Raw genomic sequence first — 25,665 nt, forward strand, 5'->3', positions numbered from 1 at the left:
GCCAAAACGTGTGTGCGGATTGGTGAAAACTGATTCACTGTGACTGCCTAGTTTTCACTCATGACTAATTATCTGTACATACATTTGTTAGCTATTTAGTTTTTTTAAAATGTTTTCTGTTCATTTTAAATATAAAAAAGTTAAACTTTTTTCACTTCAAATCAGTAGTTGTGAAAAGACTGTTTTAATTACGATTTAAATATTAAAATTAGAAATAAATCAACTCTCGAGTCAAATTTGAATAACTTGTTGAAAGCACAAAGCCATAAAAACTGGTATAAACACATTTACATTACTGCTTTTTTTTTATAAGGAAAAAATTTATATATTTTTATTATTATGGAGCCCCTTTAGGGACATAAAAGTAAAAAACAATTACTATCTGATGTGCACATTTTTTTAATTTTAATGTTCCTTTAGGGGGTCCGTAACTCTATAAATTATGTTGTGGGTAAAAATAATAAATTATATGTAAGTAAAATTAGTTATTTTTTTCCCACCATTTCTGTTTTTATTGGGTGTGGAGCAAACAAATGTGAAGCGTGAACTGTTTGCGCGTTGCATTTTGGGAGATGTAGTCGCATCGCATTTTTTTGCAAAGATTTCAGCGAAGCGTCATCCGACAGGAAACTACAAGTACCAGCTAACTGTCACCCTCCGCTGAAAGTACACAGTTCAGTTTGTTTTAGTATACAGAACAGTGATAGCGCTTTGTTACGAGACGGCAGAACCCCTCGCGGCATGCTAAATGACCGTTATACGCGTTTGAACATCTGCCAAATCCCCCCCTTGACCTCCGGAGCAAAGTTCCTGTTCCCCTGAGCTCGTGTTTTTGCCCACTTCCCTCCCGAGGCCGCTGTCGGCCTTGCTTTGGTTTTGCTTTTGAACCCGTGTAACTAGCCTGCTAGCTAGCTAAGATTTCCCCTATGTCCTCTAAAGAAGGCTTCAGTTCAGCTGTCACCGATTGGCTTTTCATCAATTCCTGGTGGATCCTGCTGCCTTTTATTATGCTCCTGATAGTGGTCGCCTTCATTGTTGCCTTCGTGTTGCTGCTTTACATGATATCGCCGCTCATTAGTCCAAAACCTCTGAAATTAAACGGGGCCCACGTCGTGGTAAGTGCTGTTTAACGTCTTGCCTTGGGTTTCTTTTTGTTATTTTACCTGTTTCTTTTGAATTTTTTGAGGTATAATTAATATTTTATGTGTTAATATTTATGTTTCTTACAAATATGCAATAAACAAGAAAAAATAGGGTCACTAACTTTAGCTAATTTACTTAACTACTGTAAACTACTTTTTGGTACTGCATAACTAGAGGCTGGTTGCTTTATGAACTGCATGTCATTCACGATGAAGTATGCAAATTATAAAAACAATTAAGGTTTATTTATATATTTTTAAGTCTGCAATTGTTTTAAAGTTTACGATACTTTTATTTTATGTCATTGTTTTTTTTTTATACTTTTATTATCATGAGTGTTTTTCTATTTATTCATATTTTTAAGTCTGTTATCTGTTGTGTCTCTTGTGAAAAATGGACCTTGAGTCTGTGATAAATTATCTAACACATATCTTCTATTCAAAGTTACTGACTTGGAGGCTGTGCTTATACAAAGTTATCTAGAATATAACTTAAAAATTGCATTTATTTTCTGTTTTTATTATTCTTTAGTGTGGATGTATTTTTATCAGTCTGCTCTTTGACTCTGATGTAACTTTCAGGTGACCGGAGGCTCAGGTGGAATTGGGAAATGCATTGCGATCGAATGCTACAGACAAGGAGCCTTTATCACTCTGGTGGCTCGTGATGAGGTAAACAAACATCTGAATTTCCATTTCGTCAAAGCCTCCATGTCATTACATTCCACTCTTTTTAACATAAACACAACTTAGAGTAAAGCAGTTTGTCCCTTTTGGTAGAAAACACTGAACAAACAATCTTAAAATCTGCATTTTTAAACATTTTTGGGGGTTTAATGACTTTTGAATTATTAATTTACTTTTATCCAGGATAAATTACTCAAAGCAAAGAAGGAGGTGGAGCAGTTTGCAGTCAATGACAAACAGGTATTAAAGTCAAGTTTCAGTAAAATATTCAAAAATTAAGAACATTTCTCTTTCCACTGTAACAGTTATCCTAACTTTAAACTTTTTTTATTATCCAAGGTGGTGCTGTGTGTATCAGTCGACATCTCCAGTGATTACACTCAAGTGGAAAATGTGATAAAGCAGGTAACCTTATCTTTAAACTGCGGTATTTATTTGATAATGTGTTTCTGTAATATTGATGAGGATGTTCTGTCTTTGCAGGCTCAGGAGAAGCTCGGACCGGTTGATATGCTTGTGAACTGCGCTGGAACAGCCGTCGCTGGGAAGTTTGAGGAGATGGAGGTGGAGCGTTTCAAAGTAAGTTCCTACAAACTCCTCAAATGCATACATATATATACATAGATGGAGAGAGAAAAACACGCTGCAGACGTCATAGATGCACAAAGTATTTGCTGTACACACTCATTCTTAATTGAAAGAGACTATATGTACAAGAGGTCTAGTTATAGGCTGTGCTATTTTGTTTAATTTATTTACTTGGAGTCAACAAAACAGTTTTATGTTTGAAACTTGAGGAACTTTACTTGAAAACCTTTGGTCATATGCAGCAGAGCAGAGAATTAAACAACTTTCAAAATGTTAGAACTTACATATATTATCTTTTCTATTCTGCTAACATGTTTTTCGCAGTGGATGTATGAAATCTACTTGAGGATGATCACTGGAGGCATATATCAACTTATTTAAGGGGGACATATTTTTTTATGTTTTTTTCTGTAGCAATAATGTTTTGTGTTTGCTGTGATCATACAGAATCGCTGGAAACTGTATGGCAAACGTCATCAAGATGACCTGTTCTTTAAATGTGTTTAGCCTTCAGGTAACTGAGGGACACACCTATGCTCCCCTTAGAATGTAGCCACTCCTCTAGGTGACCCTCCACAGGTCTGGACAACCCAAAAACCTGACCAAATGGGTCATGAAGCCTAATCTGTCTCACTGTAGCTGCATTTGTTCAAAAGACAATGTGCCTGCTTTAAGGTCATGATGTTTTTTTTTTGTTTATTTTTTTTTCCAAACCTTCATCTGTGATTGAAGACATGATAAAGTGTAGCTCCTTTCCAATCATCTACCATTTAGAAAGTAATAAAGTACCTAAAAGGTCAATCCAAAGTCTGCTCCAATGCATCACCATGGCAACATTTCTAAAGCTGAATCTGACATTACCAACATTATTCTACATCCAGATAGTTGTACAGTTGTCCCTCACTATATATGTCAGTTTAAATCTACATTAAACTTCGATCATGAGTAGATTTTTGTTTTAATTTAATAATTCTGGACTTACTTTTCTATGAGGATTTGAACTTTGAGAGTTTAAACAAGAGAGAAAAGTGTGAAAATGTTCATGTTTGACCGAGAAAGTGTTTAGTGAGGAGTTCCTTAAAACATCTATAATCCTACTTCGCATATTTCACCTTTCTCAGGTTACTTTTTAAATAAACGATTGAAGACTAATATTTTATTTTTGAACCTTTGCATTATTTCCAATAGGAGTTGATGGAGGTGAATTACCTGGGCAGCGTCTACCCAACGCGGGCCGTCATAACCACCATGAAGGAGCGGAGAATGGGTCGGATCGTGTTCGTCTCCTCCCAGGCGGGCCAGATCGGCCTTTTCGGATACACGGCTTACTCGCCTTCAAAGTTTGCTCTGCGCGGATTGGCGGAATCACTGCAAATGGAGGTCAGAGGTCTTCCCTGTCGAATATGTCTCAACAAATGTTTACTTCAATCAAGCCAAGTGGGTTTGAAATATTTATTTCATTACACTGTTTGAAGATGAGCTTGTAAAGATCTAATCTGTGACTGACAGAGAAGTGAAACTTCCACACTCAACCATCTTTTGATCTATTTTCAAAGCGCTCCCTGTGGTCTTTTAACTATGATTATGCTTTTTTTAGACATAAAAACTGCCTTTTTCTAGGAAACCTTTTAGAGTGTCAGGAGTTCATTAGAAATTCACCTCTGACTTGTGGGTGGGACTGTTGGCGGAGAGTAAGCCCGCCCCCACATCCCATCATCCAAAATGAAAACTACATGGATCTAGTCGTCTACAAGTGGATGTATCGGAATAGAGCAGAGCAGGGAGCTTGTGTATTGGAGATTGTAGCTTCTATGTCACAGCTACACACGCTTTCCAACAGCATTTTTCTTCTGTTTCTAATTGGAATTTATAGATTTTAACGATTAATCGACATCGACTAATGTGAAAAATTGTCAACACTTCATTTCTTTTCTCCCTTTTTTTGGTCATTTTAAATTATTATAATAACTACCAGCCACAAAGTTGTTGGGATTGCAAAGCAAAACAAGAAGTTTTGGAGGCGGTATAGCGCTTCCTCAACCGTAGAAGAAGACAAATACAAATTTGTGTTAAATGCTGCGTTCACACCAGCCACGTTTGGTGCGTTCAAGAACACGCTCTACACGGTATTATTAACGCACGTCCAGCAGGAGGTGTGCACACCGGACCAGTGCCACACATGCAGGTAGTGATGGGGAGAAGATTCTTCTTCATTTTTTTATTTTTACTGTTTACTAGCGCTTGTCCGCCACCTACAAAAGGAAGAGGCTCAGAGTGCAAAGTCTAAGTGGAACAAATCTTGATCCAGAACTTTTATTTTCAATTAATTAGGTATTGACCAATATGCAAAATAATGGAGGAAAAATAATTGTAGAATACTTTACTGTTCACTTATTTCAATAAAGTGAAACCCATGTTCCTAAAAATATTTTTTGCTCACTATTTCTATGGGAAGTTTAGACAATGATTTAGTGCGGGGATCAGAAACGCTACATCTTATGAGCTTTTTTTGTTCTAGCATATAGCTTACCTTAAGCTTTTTATCTTTTATAAGGTGAAATTCAAATTTGTGAACTATACATGTAAAATTTCAATTCATACGGCGAGGATTAGCAGTGCCAAACATGACGCGAACCAACACGGCACTATCACCTTTGGAAGAAATAAACAAATTTCACATCACTTTACTTTAACAAGTAATCGACCTAATAAATACTCTAGCTTAATTTTCTTCATAAATGTCCTCCATCGCCACAAGAACCACATCTTTAACTGTTTTTTTCTAATAACTTTACTTCATCGTCGCCCCGGTCAGACGATTGACGACATTCATTTCCCCCTCAGATGAAGCCGTATAACATCTATGTGACTGTGGCGTTCCCCCCTGACACGGACACGCCACTCCTGGCTGAAGAAAACAAGTCCAAGGTGAATAAATGAAGCGTTTTGCATACAGATTTTTATTTTTTGGGGGGAAGTGATCTCTTTACGTTTCCGTCTCTCTCAGCCTTTAGAGACCAAGTTAATCTCTGAAACTTCTGGAGTCTGGCAGCCAGACCAGGTGGCGAAGGTCTTTGTCAAGGACGCCGTGGTAGGAAGCTCAGACTCTTCACCCGTGGGAAATAAAAGCGTTATCAAGATGATGTAAACCTTTCTGTCGTTTACCGCTTTGCAGCAGGGAAACTTCAACAGCTCTGTGGGTCCTGATGGTTACATGCTGTCGGCTCTCACCTGTGGAATGTCACCTGTCACCTCCATCACTGAAGGTCTCCAGCAGGTTCGGCTCCGCGCTCTAAACCCCGCTCTAGTCGCCCCCATATTTCCCTTCTAACGTCTCCTTTCGATTTCCCGCCCAGATCGTCACCATGGGGCTGTTTCGCACCATCGCCCTCTTCTACCTGGGGAGTTTCGACAGCATCGTGCGCCGCTGCATGATTCAGAGGGAGCAGTCGAAAACAGCCGACAAGACCGAGTAACAGCAGCCATACGAATAAGAACACACCCCCTCACCCCTTCATCCACCCCTCCAGCTAAGTACACAGCCACAGATAGAGCGGAGAAAAAGAACAACTTAAAAAAAAAGATGGGAGAAAGGAGTTTGTTTACTTTTCACTGGTCCAGGGATGCAGTTTAATCCTAAAAACGGTCGTCTACTTTGATTTGTCTGTCGACCTCCTTCTTTTGTGAGAGCTGCCTCGCTCACGGGGGAGATGAGGGCAGACAAAACATCCAGGAAGTTTGAAAAGATGTGTTCCTCCCCCATGCAGAGGAGAAGCAGCCTGTCTGACTAGTAGTAACACACTTTCAGTCATGTTGTCGTCGTTTGTCTGAAAGTGACACATTCTGCTAAATAAGCTCGTCTTAACTTTCCTTCCACAAGTCTTTGCAGGCAAAGCGTGTTCGATGATTACCAGAGGAAGACATGAAACGTTAGATTTCAATTTAAAAGCGTGAAAGAGGACGCGTTTGCTTTTCTGTAACCGAACAAATCCCAGAGGAAGAGAGAAGCCATTCCGTTAATATCCGGCAAAAAAAAAGTTTTGTTTTCTTTTTGTTGCAGCTTTAAAAGGTTCTTTGAGTTACGACACAGAATGAGGAGAAAAACCAGCATATTACTGTGTTTTCATGGCACAACTTTAGTTTCTGCCCATTCCAAAATACAGAGGATTCTAAACCAACTGTGTTGGTTTAAATTCAGCCACATTGATGGAAATCCAGACTTGCTGGTTCAAGTCTTTTTTTGTTCTTCGTCTGGTCTACTGAGGGCGCTAGAGATTAGTTTTGAGACCAAAATGTCACTGGGATTAATCTGTGTGGTCTTTTTCTCCCCCCCTTAAGGTTTTGACCTGCTGTCGGGAGCAGCAGGGGATTTGTAATTCCTTAAACCACCATTTCGATTTGTTTTTCTTTTGATTTCCCATTCGAGTTAGAATAAGTAAAAACGACTCTTGCAAGTCTTCTTTTGGTTTCTTAAAACTGAGAGAATGTACTTGAATGCAAAAGCACACAGATATAGTATTTTTTTGAAGACACTAATATTTGAATTTTCAAAGATGTCAGTAGAAAAAGACGCATTTTAACCTAAGACTTCTGGATGCCATTTCTTCTTCGATCAAAAGTCCTTAAAGATGGTGGAGCAGATCACATTCTAAGCCTTAAAACTCACTAAAGCTTCGGGTGTGAAACTGTTGCCAGAACAGTGCCAGCTGACGTGGTGAAATTCTATGTATTTTATGGGCCTCCGCTCTTTGTACGGTGGTAATCCTTCCTAAAATCCAAGAAATGAAAGTGAGAATGAATGACTCGTGTTTTGATGATGTTCTCATTTGATATTGGTGAAGGCTTATTGTTCTGCGCTTAATCATTTTTCGTGGTTCGTTTGTTTTAAACCCTATAAGTAGCAACCCACAGTTTAAAGATGTAGCTCATGGAAAAGCTATTTTGTTTGAGCACCTTTAAGCTATGCAACTTTTGCTTAGAATTAGTTTGAAGCTGCGGAGAAAAGAAATCGTTCTGCAACTGTTATTTAGTTTTCCGCGTTTTTGTGTTTTCGATTAATTCCTAGAAAGTTTTAAACATGTTGAACATCACATTGCACTCATTTGTTTGATTCCTTAATTTTTTTTAATTAATTCTGCCTAAAAACAATTGCCACCTTCACCTTCTGTGCCATTCAAAGAATATTTGAGATGTGAGATGTTTTGTCATATTTTCTTACATGAGAAAAACAATAAACACCTGTAAGAAAAATATGTATTTGTTTTGGACGTGTTTTTGTCAGAAGCAATGAATTGTGGGTGTTTTGTGACTCCTTAAGGCAGGGCATGTCCAAAGTCCGGCATGTGGGGGCCACATTTTGCTCACCGGCCGGACTTTGGACATACCAGATTTTAGACTAGACATCCCAAACTTTCACCAGCCTGCAGACTCTTGTTTAAAAAATAAAAATATATATATATAAATAATAATAATATGCGAGAGAGATAAAGTATATCCTTTCCATCAAACTCATTTTGACAGGTGACCTTTGACCTCCACATTCCAATGTGATGATGTAACAATTTGATATCGATTTGATATCAAATTTATATAAAGTTTTATATCGATTTGATATAAAGTTTATATCAAATTGTTATCAAATTGTTACGTCATCACATTGGAATGTGGAGGTCAAAGGTCACCTGTCAAAATGAGTTTGATGGAAAGGACATACTATATCTCTCTTATGCGTGAGATGTTTTGTAATATTTTATTACATTAGAAAGAAAATGTTTTGTTTTGAGCAAGTTTTTGCCAAAAAATACTAGTAATTTTGGTGTTTTTGTGACTCCTTAAGGCAGGGCATGTCCAAATTCCAACCTATGTTCCAAATGTGACCCACGAGCCGGACTTTTGACATGCCAAATTTCTGACTTAAGACGTACCAAATTTCTACCAGCCTGCAGACTCTTGTCAAAACAAAAAAAATGTTTTGTGAGATATTTTGTCATATTTTCTTACAATAAACACGCATAAGAAAAATGTTTTGGACTAGTTTTTGCCAAAAAACAGTAATTTGGCCCGTGGGCCAAATGTAGCCCTCGGGCCGGACTTTGGACATGCCAAATTTCAGACTCAAGACACACCAATTTTTCATCCGGCCTGCAGACTCTTCTCCAAAAAATCAATAATTTGCGCGAGATTTTTTGTCATATTTTCTTACATAAGAAGGAAAATTATTAGTTTGGGAAGTTTTTTCCTATAAACAAAGGATTTGGGGTGTTTTTGTCACTCCTTAAAACAGGAATGTCCAAATTCCAGCTTGCGGGCCAAATGTGGCCCTCGGGCCGGACTTTGGACATGTGAAATTTATGACTTGAGACATACCAAACTTCAAGAGGCCTTGCTGACTCTCGTCAAAAAAAAAAAAAAAAAACATATTTTGTCATATTTTACTACATAAGAACGAACAATAAACACCTAAAAGAAAAATATGTTTTGAACGTGTTTTTGCCCAAAATGAATAATTTGGGGTGTTTTTGTCACTACCTATGACAGCCATGTCCAAAGTCCGGCTTGTGGGCCAAATGTGGCCCTCGGGCCAGACTTTGGACATGCCAAATTTCCACTGGCCTGCAGACTTTAGTCAATAAAAAAAAGAAAAATCAATAATTTGGGTGAGATGTTTTATCGTGTTTTCTTACATAAGAGAAAAAAGTTTTGTTTTGGATAGATTTTTGCCAAAAACAAGGAATTATGGGTGTTTTTGCGACTCCTCAAGGCAGTCCAAAGTGTGGTGGACCAAATGTGGCCCACGGGCCGGACTTGGGACATCCCTCATTTCCATTGGCCTCCAGACTAAAATTAATAATAATTTGCATGAGGTGTTTTATTGTATTTTCTTACATGAGAAAAACAATAAACACCTGTAAGAAAAATGTTTTGTTTTTAATGAGTTTTTGACAAGAAAAAGGAATTGTGGGTGTTTTTGTGACTTCTTAAGACAGGCATGTCCAAATTTCCACCGGCCTGCAGAGTCTTGTCAAAAAAGATCAATAATTTGCGTGAGATGTTATGTCATATTTTCCTACTTGAGGAAAAACAAAAACACCTGTAGGAAAAATTGTTTTGGATGAGTTTTTGTCAAAAATTTTGAGGTTTTTTTGTGACCTTTAAGACCGGTACGTCCAGTGAGCCACATGCGGCCCACAGGCCAGACTTTGGACATGCTCAGTTTTGGACTGGATATTCCACCGGCCCGCAGAATCCTGTCAAATAAATCAATAATATTCAGTCTCAACCACTTTCCCAGAAGTATGTGTTCAATTTCTTGATTGTAATCGGCCAAATTATGTTATTAGTGGCAACAACCTTTGACTACTTAACCTTCAGAGTCTTCAGGGCCAAAAGTGAGGAACAGTTTCTTTGATTATAACCACAGTACTCTGCACTTCTGAAAGAGATCTTTCAATTTAGAAGATATTTAATCATGAATAATACATAACATCTCATATTGTTGACCAAACATTATTTTTCCAGATAGACTTTAATTTTAAATTCAAAGTAATTTGATTAAAATATGTTTTTGATGCATTCCTTTTTAGATGAATAAATGAAAAGTATCCCATTTTTTTTATAGTTTATTTGATTCAATGTTATTAAAACGGTGGGTCCAAGAGGGTCCAAGTCTGGGTGTCCCTGTGCCAGTCCCCAGCCTGGCTAAGATATGTCAGGAAAGGCATCTGGTGCCAAATCACCTGTGCCAAAAGGTGAACAATAACTTTCTTTGAAACACAAATATTCTGATTTTTTTTCTGCTGAGTATTTTTGTGTTGTTGCGTTTTCCTCCACAAGGGGGTGAATGGACCTCATCTAACTCCAGCAGGAGGATTTCCTCCTCTGTGTTTTTACTGTGAGATGATTTATGTTCTAGTTGGAGCAGAAAGACGTCTTTTAATAAATCTCAGTCAGAAAATGCGCGCTTGATGGATGAGGTGCGTCCGTTTTTGCGCACTTTGAGGATCCGAGCGGAACCACGGGTTTGGCTGACGTCAGGGACACCTCATCAGCCTCGAGGAGGAGGAGGGAGCAGGAGGGAGCAGGAGGATTTCGGGAGCAGTCGTGATCGGACTCTGCGTCCGACCTTGTGCGGCTCACTTGTTCCGTGGCTGTGCGGAACCAGCTGTTTCGCAGAAGTTTGGTTTCCATTCATATATTGTTTTTTCTCCCTCCGGCGCGCGCTTCCCCGTGCGCGCAATTGGAGCAACATTACAGCCTCTTCCGCGTTTTGGGGGATTTATTTGCAAAGAGAATTGGGACAGTTTCCCCTGCAAAGGTTCGGGAAAAGATGAAGATTGCTGCTTGATTCGGAACCGGGATTGCTCTGCCTTCCACGAGGCGCTTCAGTGCGGAGGAGGGGGTTTCCACCGTTTACCAAGTCTTCGCTCTGCGTGGGATAATTAGTTGCAGATCTCAACCCAGTTTTTCTGGGGAGCGCTGGTTCTGTGCGTCATGATGTGCAGCACGGTGTGGATGAAAATGCCGATTATTTAGTGACTGTCCACTAGTGCCAAATTACGCAGGAATGGCGAACGTGTCTCATCGCAGTGTTGTAGAAACGTACATTTGCCACAAACTCTCCAAGAGGGGCTTCGTGTGCGGCTTGGACGGCGGCCAGCACGAGGATGCTGCTAATAACGGCTCGCTCGGTGACCGATCCCCGACTCCGGTCCGCCGCCGCTGCGACGCGGGAACGGGGCCTGACGGCGAGCGCAGCCCGCGCCTCATCCGCGCGCGGGAGCCGCACGCGGACATCCACAGAGTTCTGCGGGAGGCTGGAGACGAGCTGGAGCGGCTGTACCAGCGGGACTTCACGGAGATGTCGCGGCAGCTGTACCTCACCTCCACCACGGCGAAGACCCGCTTCGCCGAGGTGATTGACGAACTGTTCCGGGACGGGGTGAACTGGGGCCGGATTATCGCGTTCTTCGAGTTCGGGGGCACGGTGTGCGTGGAGTGCGCGTCCGACGAGGAGATGAGCGCGCAGGTGGCCAGCATCGCCGAGTGGATGACGGAATATTTAAACGGACCTCTCAACAGCTGGATAGAAGATAACGGGGGATGGGTAGGTTCGATTCCACGCTTTGCAGATGTGTGCAGAAAAGTATTTTCTAGACCCGATTGATTTAAAATCGTGATTTAATGACACTTAACCTTCATGATTGACTCGCTGCCTTCCGATTTGTCTTTCTGTGATGAAAAAATACACGTGAGGTCTTAAAAAAATCTGCTCTGGATGTGCTTTACGTGACGCACAACTGCGCAGGCTTTCGGGATGGACAACCCCCCCGATGAGCCGCTCTGATTGGATGACAGCGTTGGCTGTTAAAGGGCTTTGTCCAATCAGAGCGCAGATGTTGTGTCACACCTCCGCTCTCTCAAATAGTCCCGCCCCGCAGCTGACCACAGACAGATGTATGGGAAATGTCTTTTAAAAACTCACTTTGTTGAGGTTAAGAGTTATTTTTAAAATATTGATCAATGAGTTCCGATAAAAATAAATAAATAAAGTTATCATTCTTTTTTAAAAATATTTTTTGCTGAAAATATGTCTCTTGTAATCCAATTTATGATTATTTTACAATAAAAGAGCAGGTTTATGAGCAGAAAAAAGGTAGATAATAACTTTTATTCAAGTATCTTACATTTTAAATAACATTACTTAAGTAGAAGAAATTATTAAAAACATTTACCCAAAAAGAAAACTCAAATCATAAATAAAATCTTAATATAGTTTCTATTTGGAATTTGCACTTTTTCTGTAGGTTGGGAATTCCGGCTTCCTCCCACTATCCAAAAGCAGTCTAAATTGCCTGTAGGTGTGCATGTGAGTGTATGTGGCCCTGCAACCGACTGGCGACTTGTCCAGGGTTGCTTCACCCAACAGGATAGGCTCCAGCAACCCTGTGACTGTGGGTTCAGAAAAATGGATAATATTTATGGTTAAAACATTTATAGCATCATTGGATATAAGCTCCGTTGGTTAATTGCTGTGCATGTGAATGTAGCCTTGCAGCTGACCGGCAGCCTGTATAGGCTGTACCATACGTTTGCTCAACTGTAGCCAGGATAGGCTCCAGCAACCCTGTGATCCTGAAAGGGATATGGCGTTTTAGGAAAATGGATGTTTATAGTTAAAAATTTATAGTACCATAGGATATCTGTGTATCAAAGCATGCACTGTGGTGCAGTGGTCAGCGCTCTCGCTTCACAGCACTAAGATCCTGGTTTGAATCCCAGCTGGGAATTTTCTGTACGTTCTCCTTGTGCATGAGTGGGTTTTCTTTAAGCATTTTGACTTCCTCCCAATATCCCAAAACATGCTTCATGGGTTAATTGGTGATGATAAATTGCCCTCAGGTATGCATGGGAGTGTGTATGTGGCCCTGCAACTGACTGGCGACCTGTTCAGGGTCTACCCCGCCTTCTCCCAACTGTATCTGGGATAGGCTCAAGCAACCCTATGAGCTCAAAGGGGATATGGTAGGTTGAGAAAATAGATGGATTGATGATTTATAGTTACAAATGCTAAAAAAGTGCAAATAACTTCCCTGTGGTTTAGAGGTTAGCACTCTTACTTCACAACAAGAATGTCCTGGTTTGAATCCCGACTGGGTTTTCTTTAGGCATTCCGGCTTACTCCAAAAACAAGCTTTGTAGCTTAATTGGTGACTATAAATTGCCCTGAGGTGTGCATGTGAGTGTGTATGTGGCTCTGCAGCCAACTGGCGACCTGTTCAGGGTGGACCCCGCCTTCTCCCGTGACCCCCAAAGGGATTCAGCAGGTTCTAAAGATGAATGGATTCTGTAGCATCATTTGAAATGTATTTTTTACTTTTAAATACTGTTCCTGAACTCTATTTTACATTTGAGTACAGAAGACGTCGGCCCATAAATTAGCCTTTAATCAGCAGAGGGCTCTCATTACATTAATGCTGCATCTTAGCTGGAAGGTGTCATGATGGGATGTGCGTGCGTGTTTGCAGAGGTAGGAGGGACATCAATGATTCATATGGAATCCTTCTTCTCAAAGGATAGGACCGTTTAGCATTCCCCTTGAGTCTGACTTGCCCCCAGAGTTGGCAGCTCGTGCCACATATCAAAGGGAAGCAACAAAGGGAGGGCCCTCCAGGAACACAGAGTGCTAATCTGGAGCCACTGTGGTTAACATGCAGTCATCTGTTGAGCATGCAGGCTGGAATTCTGCGTCTGATTTTAGCAGACTTGTGTTTTAAGGCTTAGAGGAGACGGGGCTGCATAGATGCTGGAACAAGCTCCCTGGAGCCTGTGCCCAGTGTGCTACAATGTAGGTCATCATAGTCTGTGTTTTACAGCTGGGTGGAGATGACTGCATCTCTGCATCCACTGGAGGAAAAAAAACAGAGACAGCACGGCCCTGTAATAAAAATGATCATTTTGGGGGTTTCATGAGGGTGTGTGTCTTATATACTGCGGTTTGATGGATTTCTGCTCTGGAGGAACCAAAAACTATTTTCAACTCAGATGTTGATATTAGTTCATTTGAATAGTTGTCGGGAAGGGAATTCCCCGATGTGTTGGTTTCCGTTATTACATGACCTTTAATAACTAAGACACGGCGGTGGATTTGACTGATTTGTTTTTGTTAACTTGTGGTCTAAATTTTGAATCTCAATAAAAGTTGTTTGCAGGTTGTTTTCGCTTAGTGTTCAGTGAACTTTGGTCGATTCTGGTCGACTTCCTGAGTCGTGGAAGACCAAATCATGTTTTTATCACAACTAGAATTCTCTCTCTGTCAAAAAGTTCACTAAAAGCAATATTTTCTTATAGCTCTTAGATTTGTTATACGATGATGGATCATTTTTATTAGAAAATATTTCATAAGAAAGAATCTCAGTGTGGAAAGAAAACTAGATTATTCTTCCTTTAGTGTTATGGTAAAGACCAACTCCTATGAAAATTCTGTTTTTAAAATGTTTTTATGGCAGACCGAGGAAAGAAAATTAAGCTTTAATTGTATTTCTCAGTATTTTTTTATTCAAATTGTCATGAATCAGGAACAGAAGAAAAAAATGCAGTTTAAAAAAGCCTGTAGCAGTGACGTAGAAGCTACAATCTCCAGGCTACAAGCTCCCAGCTCCTATCCACTCCGATGCATCCACTTGCAGACAAATAGATCCATGAACGTCTTTGTTTTCCTCGTCTGAGGTGGATTCTGGATCAAACTGTACAGCTGGATAGCTCCAATATTGCTCACCATTTTTTGGGGGTTGTGAGGGGCTGTAAGAGCATGTAAACAGAAGGATGTCGGGAAGCAGGGGCGGGCTTACTCCTTGGCAACATTTCCGCCCATAACTTAGAGGCAAATTTTGAATGAACTATAATAATATTTAAAAAAACCACTGGAAATGTTTTTAAATGTTTGGATACTCATCTTAAATTAGCTATAAAATATACTTATTTAGCATACATTTTTTCCATCTGTTGGTAATCTTGTTGGGCTTCCTTATCCGTATTAGTGTTTTAATTTTTTGGCCTATTTTTTCAGCAAACCCCTCAATTTCAATTTTAGGAAAATTTATAAAATGTTCCTCAAAATATATCATAATAATAAAAATGTTGTTGTGTACTATCACTGAGAGACATTACAACACACCTCCTCAATAACTTTAGCTCACAGCTCTTCCACTGATCCAGTTTTTGGCTCTAACAGTCATGTGACCTCTCCATGGAAATAATCTAGAATCCAATCTAATGTAAAAGCTTTGAGAGGGCAGCGGCCAAGCTTATGTGCTTACAGCTAATCTAAGGGTGGGATTGGCTGAGCATGTCCATTTATTTAAAGGGGCCATACCACGAAAATTCTACTTTTTGAGCTTTTAAGTGCATTATAGTGTTATTCCTCTCTATAAAGAACCCCAAAGTGGTATTTTGATCTGTTCATGCATTTAAGAGTAATCCTCTAAAAACATGCGCTGTCACGAAAACGAGCGGGTCGTATCGTGCTGACGTCAGCATGATGGGAACCGCCCCCTCCAGGAAGAGTCTGTGCTGCAAGCCACACCCCCAGACTATAACGAACACACACCCACTTGTAGCTCATCTTGTATGTAATCTGCAGAGAAAACAACCGATTAATGTCTTTTAAGTGTAGAAAATGTGTTTTTTTGGCTGCGAGAGGTTTATGTGTTTGTTTAAATGTCAGAAGTGGTTGGATTTTATCTTTGGGAGCGCGACAGACCCGCCAACAACTCTCTATCTATGACCGCCACTTCCAGATGACTGTTTGAGAACCTTGGCATGTATCAAAGTGGATTAAATCTCAGAGCCGGCACCATTCTTACAATCAAACCAGATGAAGAGGCCAGACCTGTAAGTAAATCCTGTAGTATACCGTAAACATATAACACACGAGCTAATGCTACAACTTCCACGCACGTTGCGCCTCACGTATAAAAAGTTTTGTATTATTTTGTTAACTGTAAAAGTGTATGGATGCATGATAGCAACATAAACGTTTATGACGGATGCCACATGAAGTGGCATTTTCCCCGTGTGTAAGGACAACTCCTCAATGTGTCTTCCGGATCGGATTGTAGGTCAAGAGTGTAAAGAGGCTCCACAATCTGCATATCCAGCTTTAAAAATAGTTCAGAGGTTGTTTGTTTACAAGCGCGGACCACGGGCACGCACAGGAGACTTATTGGTCTATAGGCGGGTTCCAGGATGACGTCGTGAAATGGGCGGGACCGACAAGGAGCGAAAGGCGGTGCCTCAGAGATAGAGTCATTTTACATCTGGGTATTAAAACGATCCACAAAAATGACTCATTTCATAAATAATAATTTTTTTTGTGTTCTGAAAGTAATATATGATCTTAAATATGGATACATTTTAGTCTGAAAGGCTTAAGAAAATCGTGGTATGGCCTCTTTAAGGTGTGTGGTGGTACTATCCATTGACTGTACATGAGAACTGAACCAAGTGATGGAAAATGACTTACTTTTAGCTCCATTAAAACAAAGTCAATTTAGTCATCATATCTTATATGTTTGAGTCTAACGTCATCAGAAGGCTGTGATTGGTCAGAGTCGGTAGGCACTCACCAATCAGGAGTGAGCTTGTACGAAGACCACGCCCCTACCACTAGAACACCTCAAAAGTTCAATTTGACTTCTAGCAAACTTTTATTGAGGCATCTGATTGGTCTGTTTATAACTTGAACTACAGAAAAACATTAGGATTATCAAGAACATAAAGGTAATAGTTATTTCTCAATTAAAGTTTATGGGATTTTGGCTTTTTGGGACCAACGGTTACTTCCTGTTTGTAACACCAAATAGAAGGGGTCACCCAGTCCAGTTCTTGTATACAGTCAATGGAGTAACCTATTTAAAGGTGTGTCAAAGTTTCATTATTTTTGGTTTCTCTCTTTTTTTGGAGACAACAATAGAGAAACTCTGTAAACATGGTTTAATCTTCTCTTTTGACAGGCTGTACTTATGGTCACTAACACTGTCCATGGTGTTATTGTGCGACTGAGTTGAGTGTTGGGTTTTCCACACTACAAAACACCGGTGGTATACTAATCAAGGTATCACTGACGCTTTTGAAAACAGATCTCTATCACTTCTTCAGTCTCCACTTCCTGTTGTTTTTGAGACAATTTGAGCCCAGAATAGGTTCACCCGCTAATTGCTGTTGAGTCTACACGTCGCGGGTGAGTCAAGTGCACCTTCAGTTACACAAAACCTGCTCCCTGGAAGTCACAAAGCTCCCGTTGTGAATGCAAAACCCCAGCTGAGGATGAAATGACTTAATCTTTGCACTGATTACCTCTCCGCTCATTGGCCCCCAATACCGCCGTCCAACTCGAACAGAAGCAGCAGCAGCAGCAGCAGCCATCCGTTCAGCGGAGCGGCCTCACCCATACCTGTGTTTGTGTACACTCACTGGCACTAAATACAGTGTGATTGAAGAAAGACACAGCCAAGTGTCTGAGGTATTAAATTACACGCTTGACCTGAGATGTTTGACTGGTGGCACAGAGAGAAAAGTCCTCCAAGAGAAAAACAGCAATTTCCCAATCTGCAGTTAAGAGAAGAGCTCAAAACAGAAAAATGATAACAAAAAGAAGGGAATTTCCCAATCTTTGTATTGGGAAATGACTGTTTTTGAACCTTCAGAGTTGTTTTTCAGCTTCTTATCACGTGTTTGAAATGCCTATTTATTTGATAATGATCAGATTTGAACTTTCACGGTTTCCAATGGAACCCTGGGAGGGATGAAGCAGAAAATACATTTGGATTGTTTTTGGTGTTCATCTCTGCTAGCAGCAGGTTCAAATGATCGTGTGTGATAACATAAAAAAAAGGCCAAATGATTTAACCCAAGCAGATCTTCATGGAGGATCATCCTCAAAAGCACAGCTGAAGCGCGAGCCTAACCAGCATTTCCATTCCCCTCGAGTATTCTTTGTATTTTCCCTCCCAAACGGTGAGATCAGGTGTCAGAGGAAAGCCAGGTGTGTTTTTTTTTTTTGTGTGTGGCAGGTGTTTGTGTTAGGGGAAGTCAGTACCGATTTGGGTGGGGTCAGTCCTTTAGAGGATTCACTGAGCACAATCTGCTCGCGGTTTGTTGAGAACGGCGTGTAGCTCCTGTGGAGCAGAAAAACGTCATTTATCTTCATGCATCACAGCTGATTTCCCGGACAAGAAGAGACAAAAATCATCCAACACTGCAAATCCCAGAGGGAATGCACGCAGTCATGGAGAGGAGGAGTGTCGGAGGCCGGATTTGCTTTTGCCTGTTTTGAAATCTTAAGATTTGTGCTTTGCATCCAATCTAAGCTTCAAATCTTCTGCCACAGTCATTTTGTTATCCTCTCAGTGTTGGAGGATCGTCGCTTTCTTGTTTCCAGCGACAAAAGAAAATGACTCCTCATGCAAATACCGTTCAGGGCTTTCCCCTCATCCCACCCAACTGTAGAGTCCCACCAGAAGAATCAAAACAAGCAACAAAAGCTGTAGTTGGACGGTTTGACAAGAGTTTTATCTCTTGATGTTGACTCAGCTCTGTGATGACGACGGTACAGCTTAATGTGGAAGAATGGAGCCAAGATTTCCCCCTTCGCCGAACCCCTTTTTCTCACGTGCAGTGGTTCACCATCTGCCACAGTGTTTACAATCTCAGAAACATTTGTCTGATTCAGATGAGTTCTTCCAGGAGCTCATTTGGAGATGAGACCTTTTGAGGATGTCAACTTTAAAAAAAAAACATAACTGTTTAATATTTTATTCATGAAAAACCCAACCATCCTGCATGATCAGCACTTACATCCTTTTTTAACATCTATTACAGTAAACTGCTCCTTTAAAAAGAAAAACCAGTTTAAGCATTTTTCAGTAATTTTCTTATTTCTTACAAATGATCAGATTGTTTCCTCTAAATTAAGCTGGTGTTTATTTGTTCTTCTCTTTACAGAGTGTAGAGATTAAAAAGGGGAATTTTCTAAAGTCAGACTTTCCATAATGGGTTTCAAACTTAATGGAAGAAACTCTTTTTGAAAAACCTTGAACATACCATGAGGTAAATAAATAGGAGTATCACCTAGGACTGGGTTGATAAAATCAATTTGAATTGATCTAAGCTTAATGGATCAATAATCGATTGATTAAAGTAGAAATTGATCTAACACATAAAGCTAAAGTCCGCTAGCTTGATGCTAACTTATAAGGGAATTTCCCATTGAATGGCTAATGCTAACGCTCGGTTGACCTAAACATACATTGCTGACTAAATTAACACCTTTATAAACTCACTGGCAGGAATTTTCAAAACTCTTTTAAAGAACAGACTAACCATTTGTGGTCTAAAGCACCGTTTTATTTGCTCATACTTTCTTCTTCTTCTGGAATAAGGTGTAATGCTTTAGCACACGTGTCAAAGTCGAGGCCCGTGGCCCTATCCGGCCCTCCAGATTTTTTTATTTTATTGTTATTTATGCCCCGATGTTATCCTGCACTTATTTCCAACTTGTATAATTTTGACTAAATATATTTTTATAGAGAGTAAAATATTGTTATTTAATATTTAAGTTGATTTTTTTTTTTGGAATAATATTCCTTCCTGTTTTTATTCATATTTATGGTAAAAATTAAAGTTTTTAAACTTTTAAAATTTGGCATTCTGCAAGCTTTTTGAACAATCTTTTGGCTATTTTGGAGTTTAGCTAATATTTCAGCTACATGCTAGTGGTTTTGGTAATTTAGGCTTTTCTTTTTAATTTTTTTAGGTTGTTTTGGAGTTAGGCTAATATTTACAAGCTAGCTGTTTGGCTAATTTAGGCTTTTTTCCGTTTTTTAGAATATTTTGAAGTTTAGCTATTTTTTCAGCTACATGCTAGCTGTTTTGGCTAACATACGCTTATTTATTTATTTATTTTTAGTTTTTTTAAGCTAATTTGGCATTTAGCTAATATTTTAGCTGGCTATCAGCTTAAGCATTTTCAGCTATTAACTTCAGTGTTTTTAGCTATTGAATTCAGTGTTTTTAGCTATCAATTTCAGCATCTTCAGCTATCAGCATTAGCATCTTCAGCTATCAGCATTAGCATCTTCAGCGGCAAAATTCAGCTTACAGCATTCACACTAGCATTATCACAGGTAATGCTATATATGTAATTCATATTTATGTTAAAAGTTACGTTTCTAAAGTTTTAAACATTTAGTTTTAGTGTGTTCAATAGTGTATTCATCCAGCGACCTAAGGTGTGTTTTGGACTTTAGCCCCCTCTGCTATAGCGTGATCGCCCCCTAGTGGCCAAATTAAAACGCCCTCCAGACGCAGAAATATTGCTAGAGGTTCTCCATTTGAAAATCCATGGAACACTGTATGATATTAACAATCTCATTATAATCTCACGAATACACTTGACAGTATATGAACTGTACCAGATTAATCTGAAAATCTTTAAAACATATATAGATTGTTAATGTATTGCTAAACAAATGTGTCCAAATCTGTAAACTATTACAGAATTTAATTGAATTGACAGGATAGAAAGAATCAGAATAATTGGATTCGAATCGATTCTGCCCTAGTATCACCACTTTGCTGAATCTTTTTTTTCCACATTTCTCAACTTGATCAACGCCTCTCATTAATTACGCTACAGGCGGATATAACCTCATTTGCATCACCTGAAGCTGCAATGGTGGAGGAACAGCCGACGACTCTAACAAGCTCATTAAGACCTAAAGCTGTATTAAGAGATTTCCTGAAAGCTCAGATCTCCTGGGGTACTTAAACATCTCATCTCAAATCTTTACAGATCTTAGAATTATTTCTTCTTTCATTTATGGCCACCAAAAAAAACTTATTTCAAAGGATTTTGAGCAATTTTAAGAAAAACTACCAATATTGCTAAATGTAATGCTTGAGGCATGAAATATTCAACACATTTTCCTTTTAATATAACATATTTTTAGTGATTAAAGTATTATTTTCAATCTTGCTTCTAAAACAACAAAACCCAGAGACAGAAATCCCCCTCTCTAACATTTACATCAGTTTGTGAGTTTGCTGCAGACTGGAACACAGGGGTAAATGACATCCCCTGGCTCCTTGGAGTGTTTACTCTGTCTTTATTGTTCCACACCTGCCCAACATTTCACGGATGCTCCCCCCAAAAAAACGTGAAACCTCTGCTGTGCATGGAAAACCAACACGATTAGCACACAAACCCTGTTCTGTCACAGATGCAGCAGCATAATGGTGCCTGTGCTTCTCGCCGCGACCTCTCCTTTCCCCCCTGAGACCCTCCACCCCATCCTGTGTGATTATTTCTGGGCCTCCTCAGGAGGGCTGCAGGAATGTGCCGGGGAACAGCAACTGTAAATAAATAATGGAGACGACCAGGGCTTTCCTTTCCTGAGCAGACCGGTGAAGGGTGTGGACAATTGCTGTTCCTTTGTTGGATAATCCTGTCAGTGAGCTTTCATCCAAGAACATGTTCTGACGTGAGCAGATTCTATTTTTGCAAAAAAGTGTTATATGTGAGCCTGTAAATTGGTTTTGATCTGTAATTTTTTTGGCCGGGCTATTTAAAAGCCGGCTATTCCACTCAGAGAACATCTTTATAAATAATATATGCGATGGAGAAACTCAGACACTTAATGCAAGAACTCTAAAGAGGCTCAAGTTGAGACTTTTTTTTTTCTTTCCATCCTCCCTCCTGACCACATCACCTTTAAATCTAATACATTACATGCTCCATCAGTTCCCAAAGACTCACTTACACCCGGAGACCAGACTTTGGCGCCACGTGACACCTCAGGTCCCTGAAAAATGCAGGGACATGTTAGAAGCCTCTAAATTTAGAAGGGTTACCATCATCGGCCTTTTAATTGTCTTTGCTGCCGGTAAATCTCTGCTACATTTTTTTTTTGCTTCAGTGATCAGTCCACCTCAAATCTTTCAGCCCATCTGGATGAAGAATGTTCCAGCGAGCCGTTTGAGATCAAAGATTAAAAGAGTTTTCCACCTTTCCTGTCATGTTGTTAGCTGGATAATGAGAAGCCTGCGGAGACGTTAGTTGACTTTGCCACAAGGCACGCCCTTGTGCTGCAACGCATATCAATATCTGGCAAGGTTAGACAGTTCCTCCCATTGTCTGGCTATTGTTGGTGTTTGGGGGGGGACGAAGCACCCAAAAGGTTTCAGAGGTTTAAGAATCCCAATTAACCAAAAACACTCAAATTATTAATGATTAGGGTTTTTTCTTGTGTTTTGTTTTACAATCAGTAATAATATTTTTTCTTTTAGTGAATAAATAAACAAAAAAAAGAAAATGTTTGTAAATGTAAAAAAAATTGTGGTTATTGCGACTAAGACAACTCCATCTCTGTGGCTCCGCCTTTCACTCCTTGTGGGTGTCGCCCATTTTACGACATCATCCATTCATTCGTAAAGATGGACGTACATATTGTGCATATAAAGTGAAAGCGTTCTGCCGATCATCTCCGCGGAAAAGGAAAGTGTGTTAGCCCGGGGGTGGTGCTGGAAGCACAGACTCTTCCTGGAAGGGGCTGTTCCTCACTTTGTGATGTCACAATGTGAGAACCCGCCTGTTTTCATGGATTGGGAGGGGCTGGTGCTCAGAGAGTAGGTGTTTGGAGGAATACTCAGATGCGTCAATGGATCGAAATACCGCTTTGTGGTTGTTTTCATGACGAAATAACATTAGAACACAGCTAAAAGTTGATTTTGCATGATGTAGGCCCTGTAATTGTTTACACACATGCTAAAACAATCTCATTTCGATCATCTTTTGATCTATTTTTGTTTTGCTTTTTGTTTGTGAATCACTAATTTCGCACATCGTAAGTTTTTCTCACATCCTGCAGCTCTATGTGGAATGAAAAAGAGAAAATTCACACAAAAAATGATATTTTTTTTACATATTAATACATGTGAGAAGTGTCAGAAAAATTCAACAAAGCATTTATTGTTCAAATTTTTAAAGAAAGTGTCGATTCTTTGGAGCCAGTACATCACAGAATTTAGATCTAAATGTGTAAATTCTACAGCCTGAGATCAAAGTTTTACCCTCAAATTATGATGTATGCACATATATATTTATACTGATCTGAAAAAATGCACTATGATTTGTGTGAAATGACCCTTTAGGCTTGATAAAGTTTATACAAACACACGCACACGGGCAAACACAGAAGCGGATGTTCAAGTGCAAATCAATTATTTGCTGTTCACAAAATAGCCTTGTGCGCACTCACGTGCATTTGCATACACACTTTCGTCCGTGTACACACAGAAGCGGATGTGCTGGTGTGAATCAATAATGCTGTGTTGTCACAGGGTGACATGTGAGCCATGGCAGGCAGCAGATGGCCCCAGGGTGCCCAGCTTCCTGTTAACTGTGCCATTCGGCCTCGACGTGCACACACACACACACAAATACACACACACACGTCCACTGGGATTACCCACTGCAGCTAACCACAGCAGTGGCCATTAACCAACAGTCTGCCTCTTTTTTTACAGACAACACCCTAAAGAAAAGGAAAAAACTAGATCTGGATGTTGGTAAATCCATGTTTCTTCCTCCTCCAGTGTAGGTCAGGAGTAAATAATTCTCCACACCCCCTTCCCGACGTGAATTCAGAGCGCAGAGGTAACAACCCACAGGAAATCGGATCCGTTTCACTCCGGCTGAGTAAGGTCAGCCGCTGCTCAGATATCACTTTGACTGTATTGACCGAGCATTTCCGATGGTTTCTGTCAGTCCACCCGAGCAAGGACTCAATTAGCAGGGTGACGCCGAGGCTGCGCCGTGTGTGCACAGACCAAAGATTCCTTTTTGAAGTTAAAAGTGAGGAAGGACCTTGACACATGCTCACAAAGCGCCGAGCTGCCGCCAGGGACCTTTGATGGTGACTGTTTTAGTTTGAAGTTCAGAGAAAAACCAAACAGCACGATTGATTAGAAGATAAAAGCTTTGTCTCGGACTCAACCTGCGACTCTATAGTCAAAAACCAATACACCAATCCAACTTTAAAGATCCACTCCAATTAAAATCGTGTTTTTGGTGTTTTTTTACATCTTCCTCCAGCATTTTTTTTTCTGCATAATAGAGGACATATATATAATAGGGCCTGGAATCGATTAAAAAAATTAACTAATTAATCGTGATCATTTTTTTTCATTTACAGTGTTTGCCATCCAGTTATTAGCTGCGAATAATCACAAAATTAAATTTACATGCTAATATTTTAGCTACATGCTAGCTGTTTTGGCTAATTGAGGGTTTTTCTTTTTTTAGTTTTTTTAGGGTATTTTGAATTTTAGCTATTTTTTCCATCTACATGCTAGCTTTTTTGGCTAACCTAAATTTTTTTCTTTTTGTTTTTTTAGGCTAATTTAGCTAATATTTTAGCTGGCTATCAGCTTTAACATTTTCAGCTATTAACTTCAGTGATTTCAGCTTCAGCGTTTTTTTAGCTATAAATTTCAGGATTTTCTGCTATCATCACTTGCATCTTCAGCACCCAAATTCAGCTTTTAGCATTCACACTAGCATTATCGTAGATAATGCTACATATATGTAAAAAAGTTATGGTTTTTTAAAAATTTTGTTTTAGAGAGTTGAATAAATGCCCGATTGAGTTTGACACCCCTGACTTATATAAATAAATTTTCGTATATTTCTGTGTTTCTTTTTTCAAATGATAAGGAATCAGGAGCAGACAAAAAATGTTGTTTGAAAAAGTAAAAAACTACAATCAAAGCTCCATTCTCCTTCTTGCAAAATAGATCCGTGTACATCTTTGTTTTCCTCATCCGAGCTGGAATCTGGCTCTAAACTGTGAGGCTGCATTGCTCGCCATTTTTGTTGCACCGGTAATGTTAGGTTGTGGTTGTGAGGGGCTGTAAGCTAGCTGGAGAGTGTGTCAACAAAGGGGTGATGGGAAACGAGCTCAGGCTTACTCCACACCAGCACAACTCAGATATGTATTTCTTATGAATTATTGCCACTTTTCAGGGTTTTTTTCTTAGAAAATTACATTTTTTTTTTATTTTGGCCCCAAAAAACAGTATATTTAGAATTAAAAGACCACTTCTTTTAAAATAGATCAACACATGATCGGAGTGGGACATAAATCCTACCATAGACCATGTTGCCGTACAGAAAACCTACTGTTTTCAGAGGGTTCCACAGACATGGTGCTGACAGAAACATTTTTACCCTGCAGGGGAAAAGCTGAAGCTGCCAGTCCCTTTTGTTTAAAAACTATTGTAGCAGTTTTGCTGAATGTGCTCTGAAGAACAAACCTTCTAATTGGTTGTTCGGCTGTCATTACAAGCTCACGCTATGGCAGCTACTTCAAAGCAAATATTGATTTGAACAAAGAGAAGAGCTGACAGTGATTCCTTTTCTTCTTTTATTTTATTTTGTTTATTGTTTTCCCCTCTGACATTACCTTGACTTACGTTTATGTTTCAGTCTAGTCTCAGACTCGTCAGAGCTAATCTTTTCTCAGTGTTCTGCTTCGCAGCAGGGATATTTTTTGGACAAGGGTTCTGTTTGCAAATTTAACAACTGAAATTTTAATTATCTCTGCAAATTGACCCAAAAAATATGAAGTTCATTATTTTTTTATGGTTTTTTTTAAGCTTTTTGGTTGGAAAGCTGGTGTATCAAAAAAATTCC

At 39.6% G+C, this 25,665-nt stretch overlaps 2 protein-coding genes across 2 annotated transcripts in view; both read left to right on the forward strand.

Moving 5' to 3' along the window:
• Nucleotides 1-622: 622 nt before the first annotated feature.
• kdsr (3-ketodihydrosphingosine reductase) lies at nt 623-7,669 on the forward strand. Its single transcript, XM_024273995.2, has 10 exons — nt 623-1,115; nt 1,725-1,814; nt 2,013-2,069; nt 2,169-2,234; nt 2,313-2,408; nt 3,606-3,797; nt 5,262-5,345; nt 5,425-5,508; nt 5,593-5,694; nt 5,774-7,669. Exons 1-10 carry the CDS (start codon nt 927-929, stop codon nt 5,891-5,893), a joined length of 1,080 nt encoding a protein of 359 aa, XP_024129763.1. The 5' UTR covers nt 623-926; the 3' UTR covers nt 5,894-7,669.
• Nucleotides 7,670-10,405: 2,736 nt separating this feature from the next.
• Nucleotides 10,406-25,665, forward strand: part of bcl2b (BCL2 apoptosis regulator b) — a 40,023-nt gene continuing 24,763 nt past the window's right edge. Inside the window, exon 1 of the mRNA XM_024274103.2 lies at nt 10,406-11,520. Within this exon, the coding sequence (XP_024129871.1) occupies nt 10,981-11,520 (540 nt within the window). The 5' untranslated portion in view covers nt 10,406-10,980. The remainder of the gene's footprint in view (nt 11,521-25,665) is intronic.

The sequence above is a fragment of the Oryzias melastigma genome, linkage group LG17 (genome assembly GCF_002922805.2).
Source record: "Oryzias melastigma strain HK-1 linkage group LG17, ASM292280v2, whole genome shotgun sequence".
NCBI lineage: Eukaryota > Metazoa > Chordata > Actinopteri > Beloniformes > Adrianichthyidae > Oryzias > Oryzias melastigma.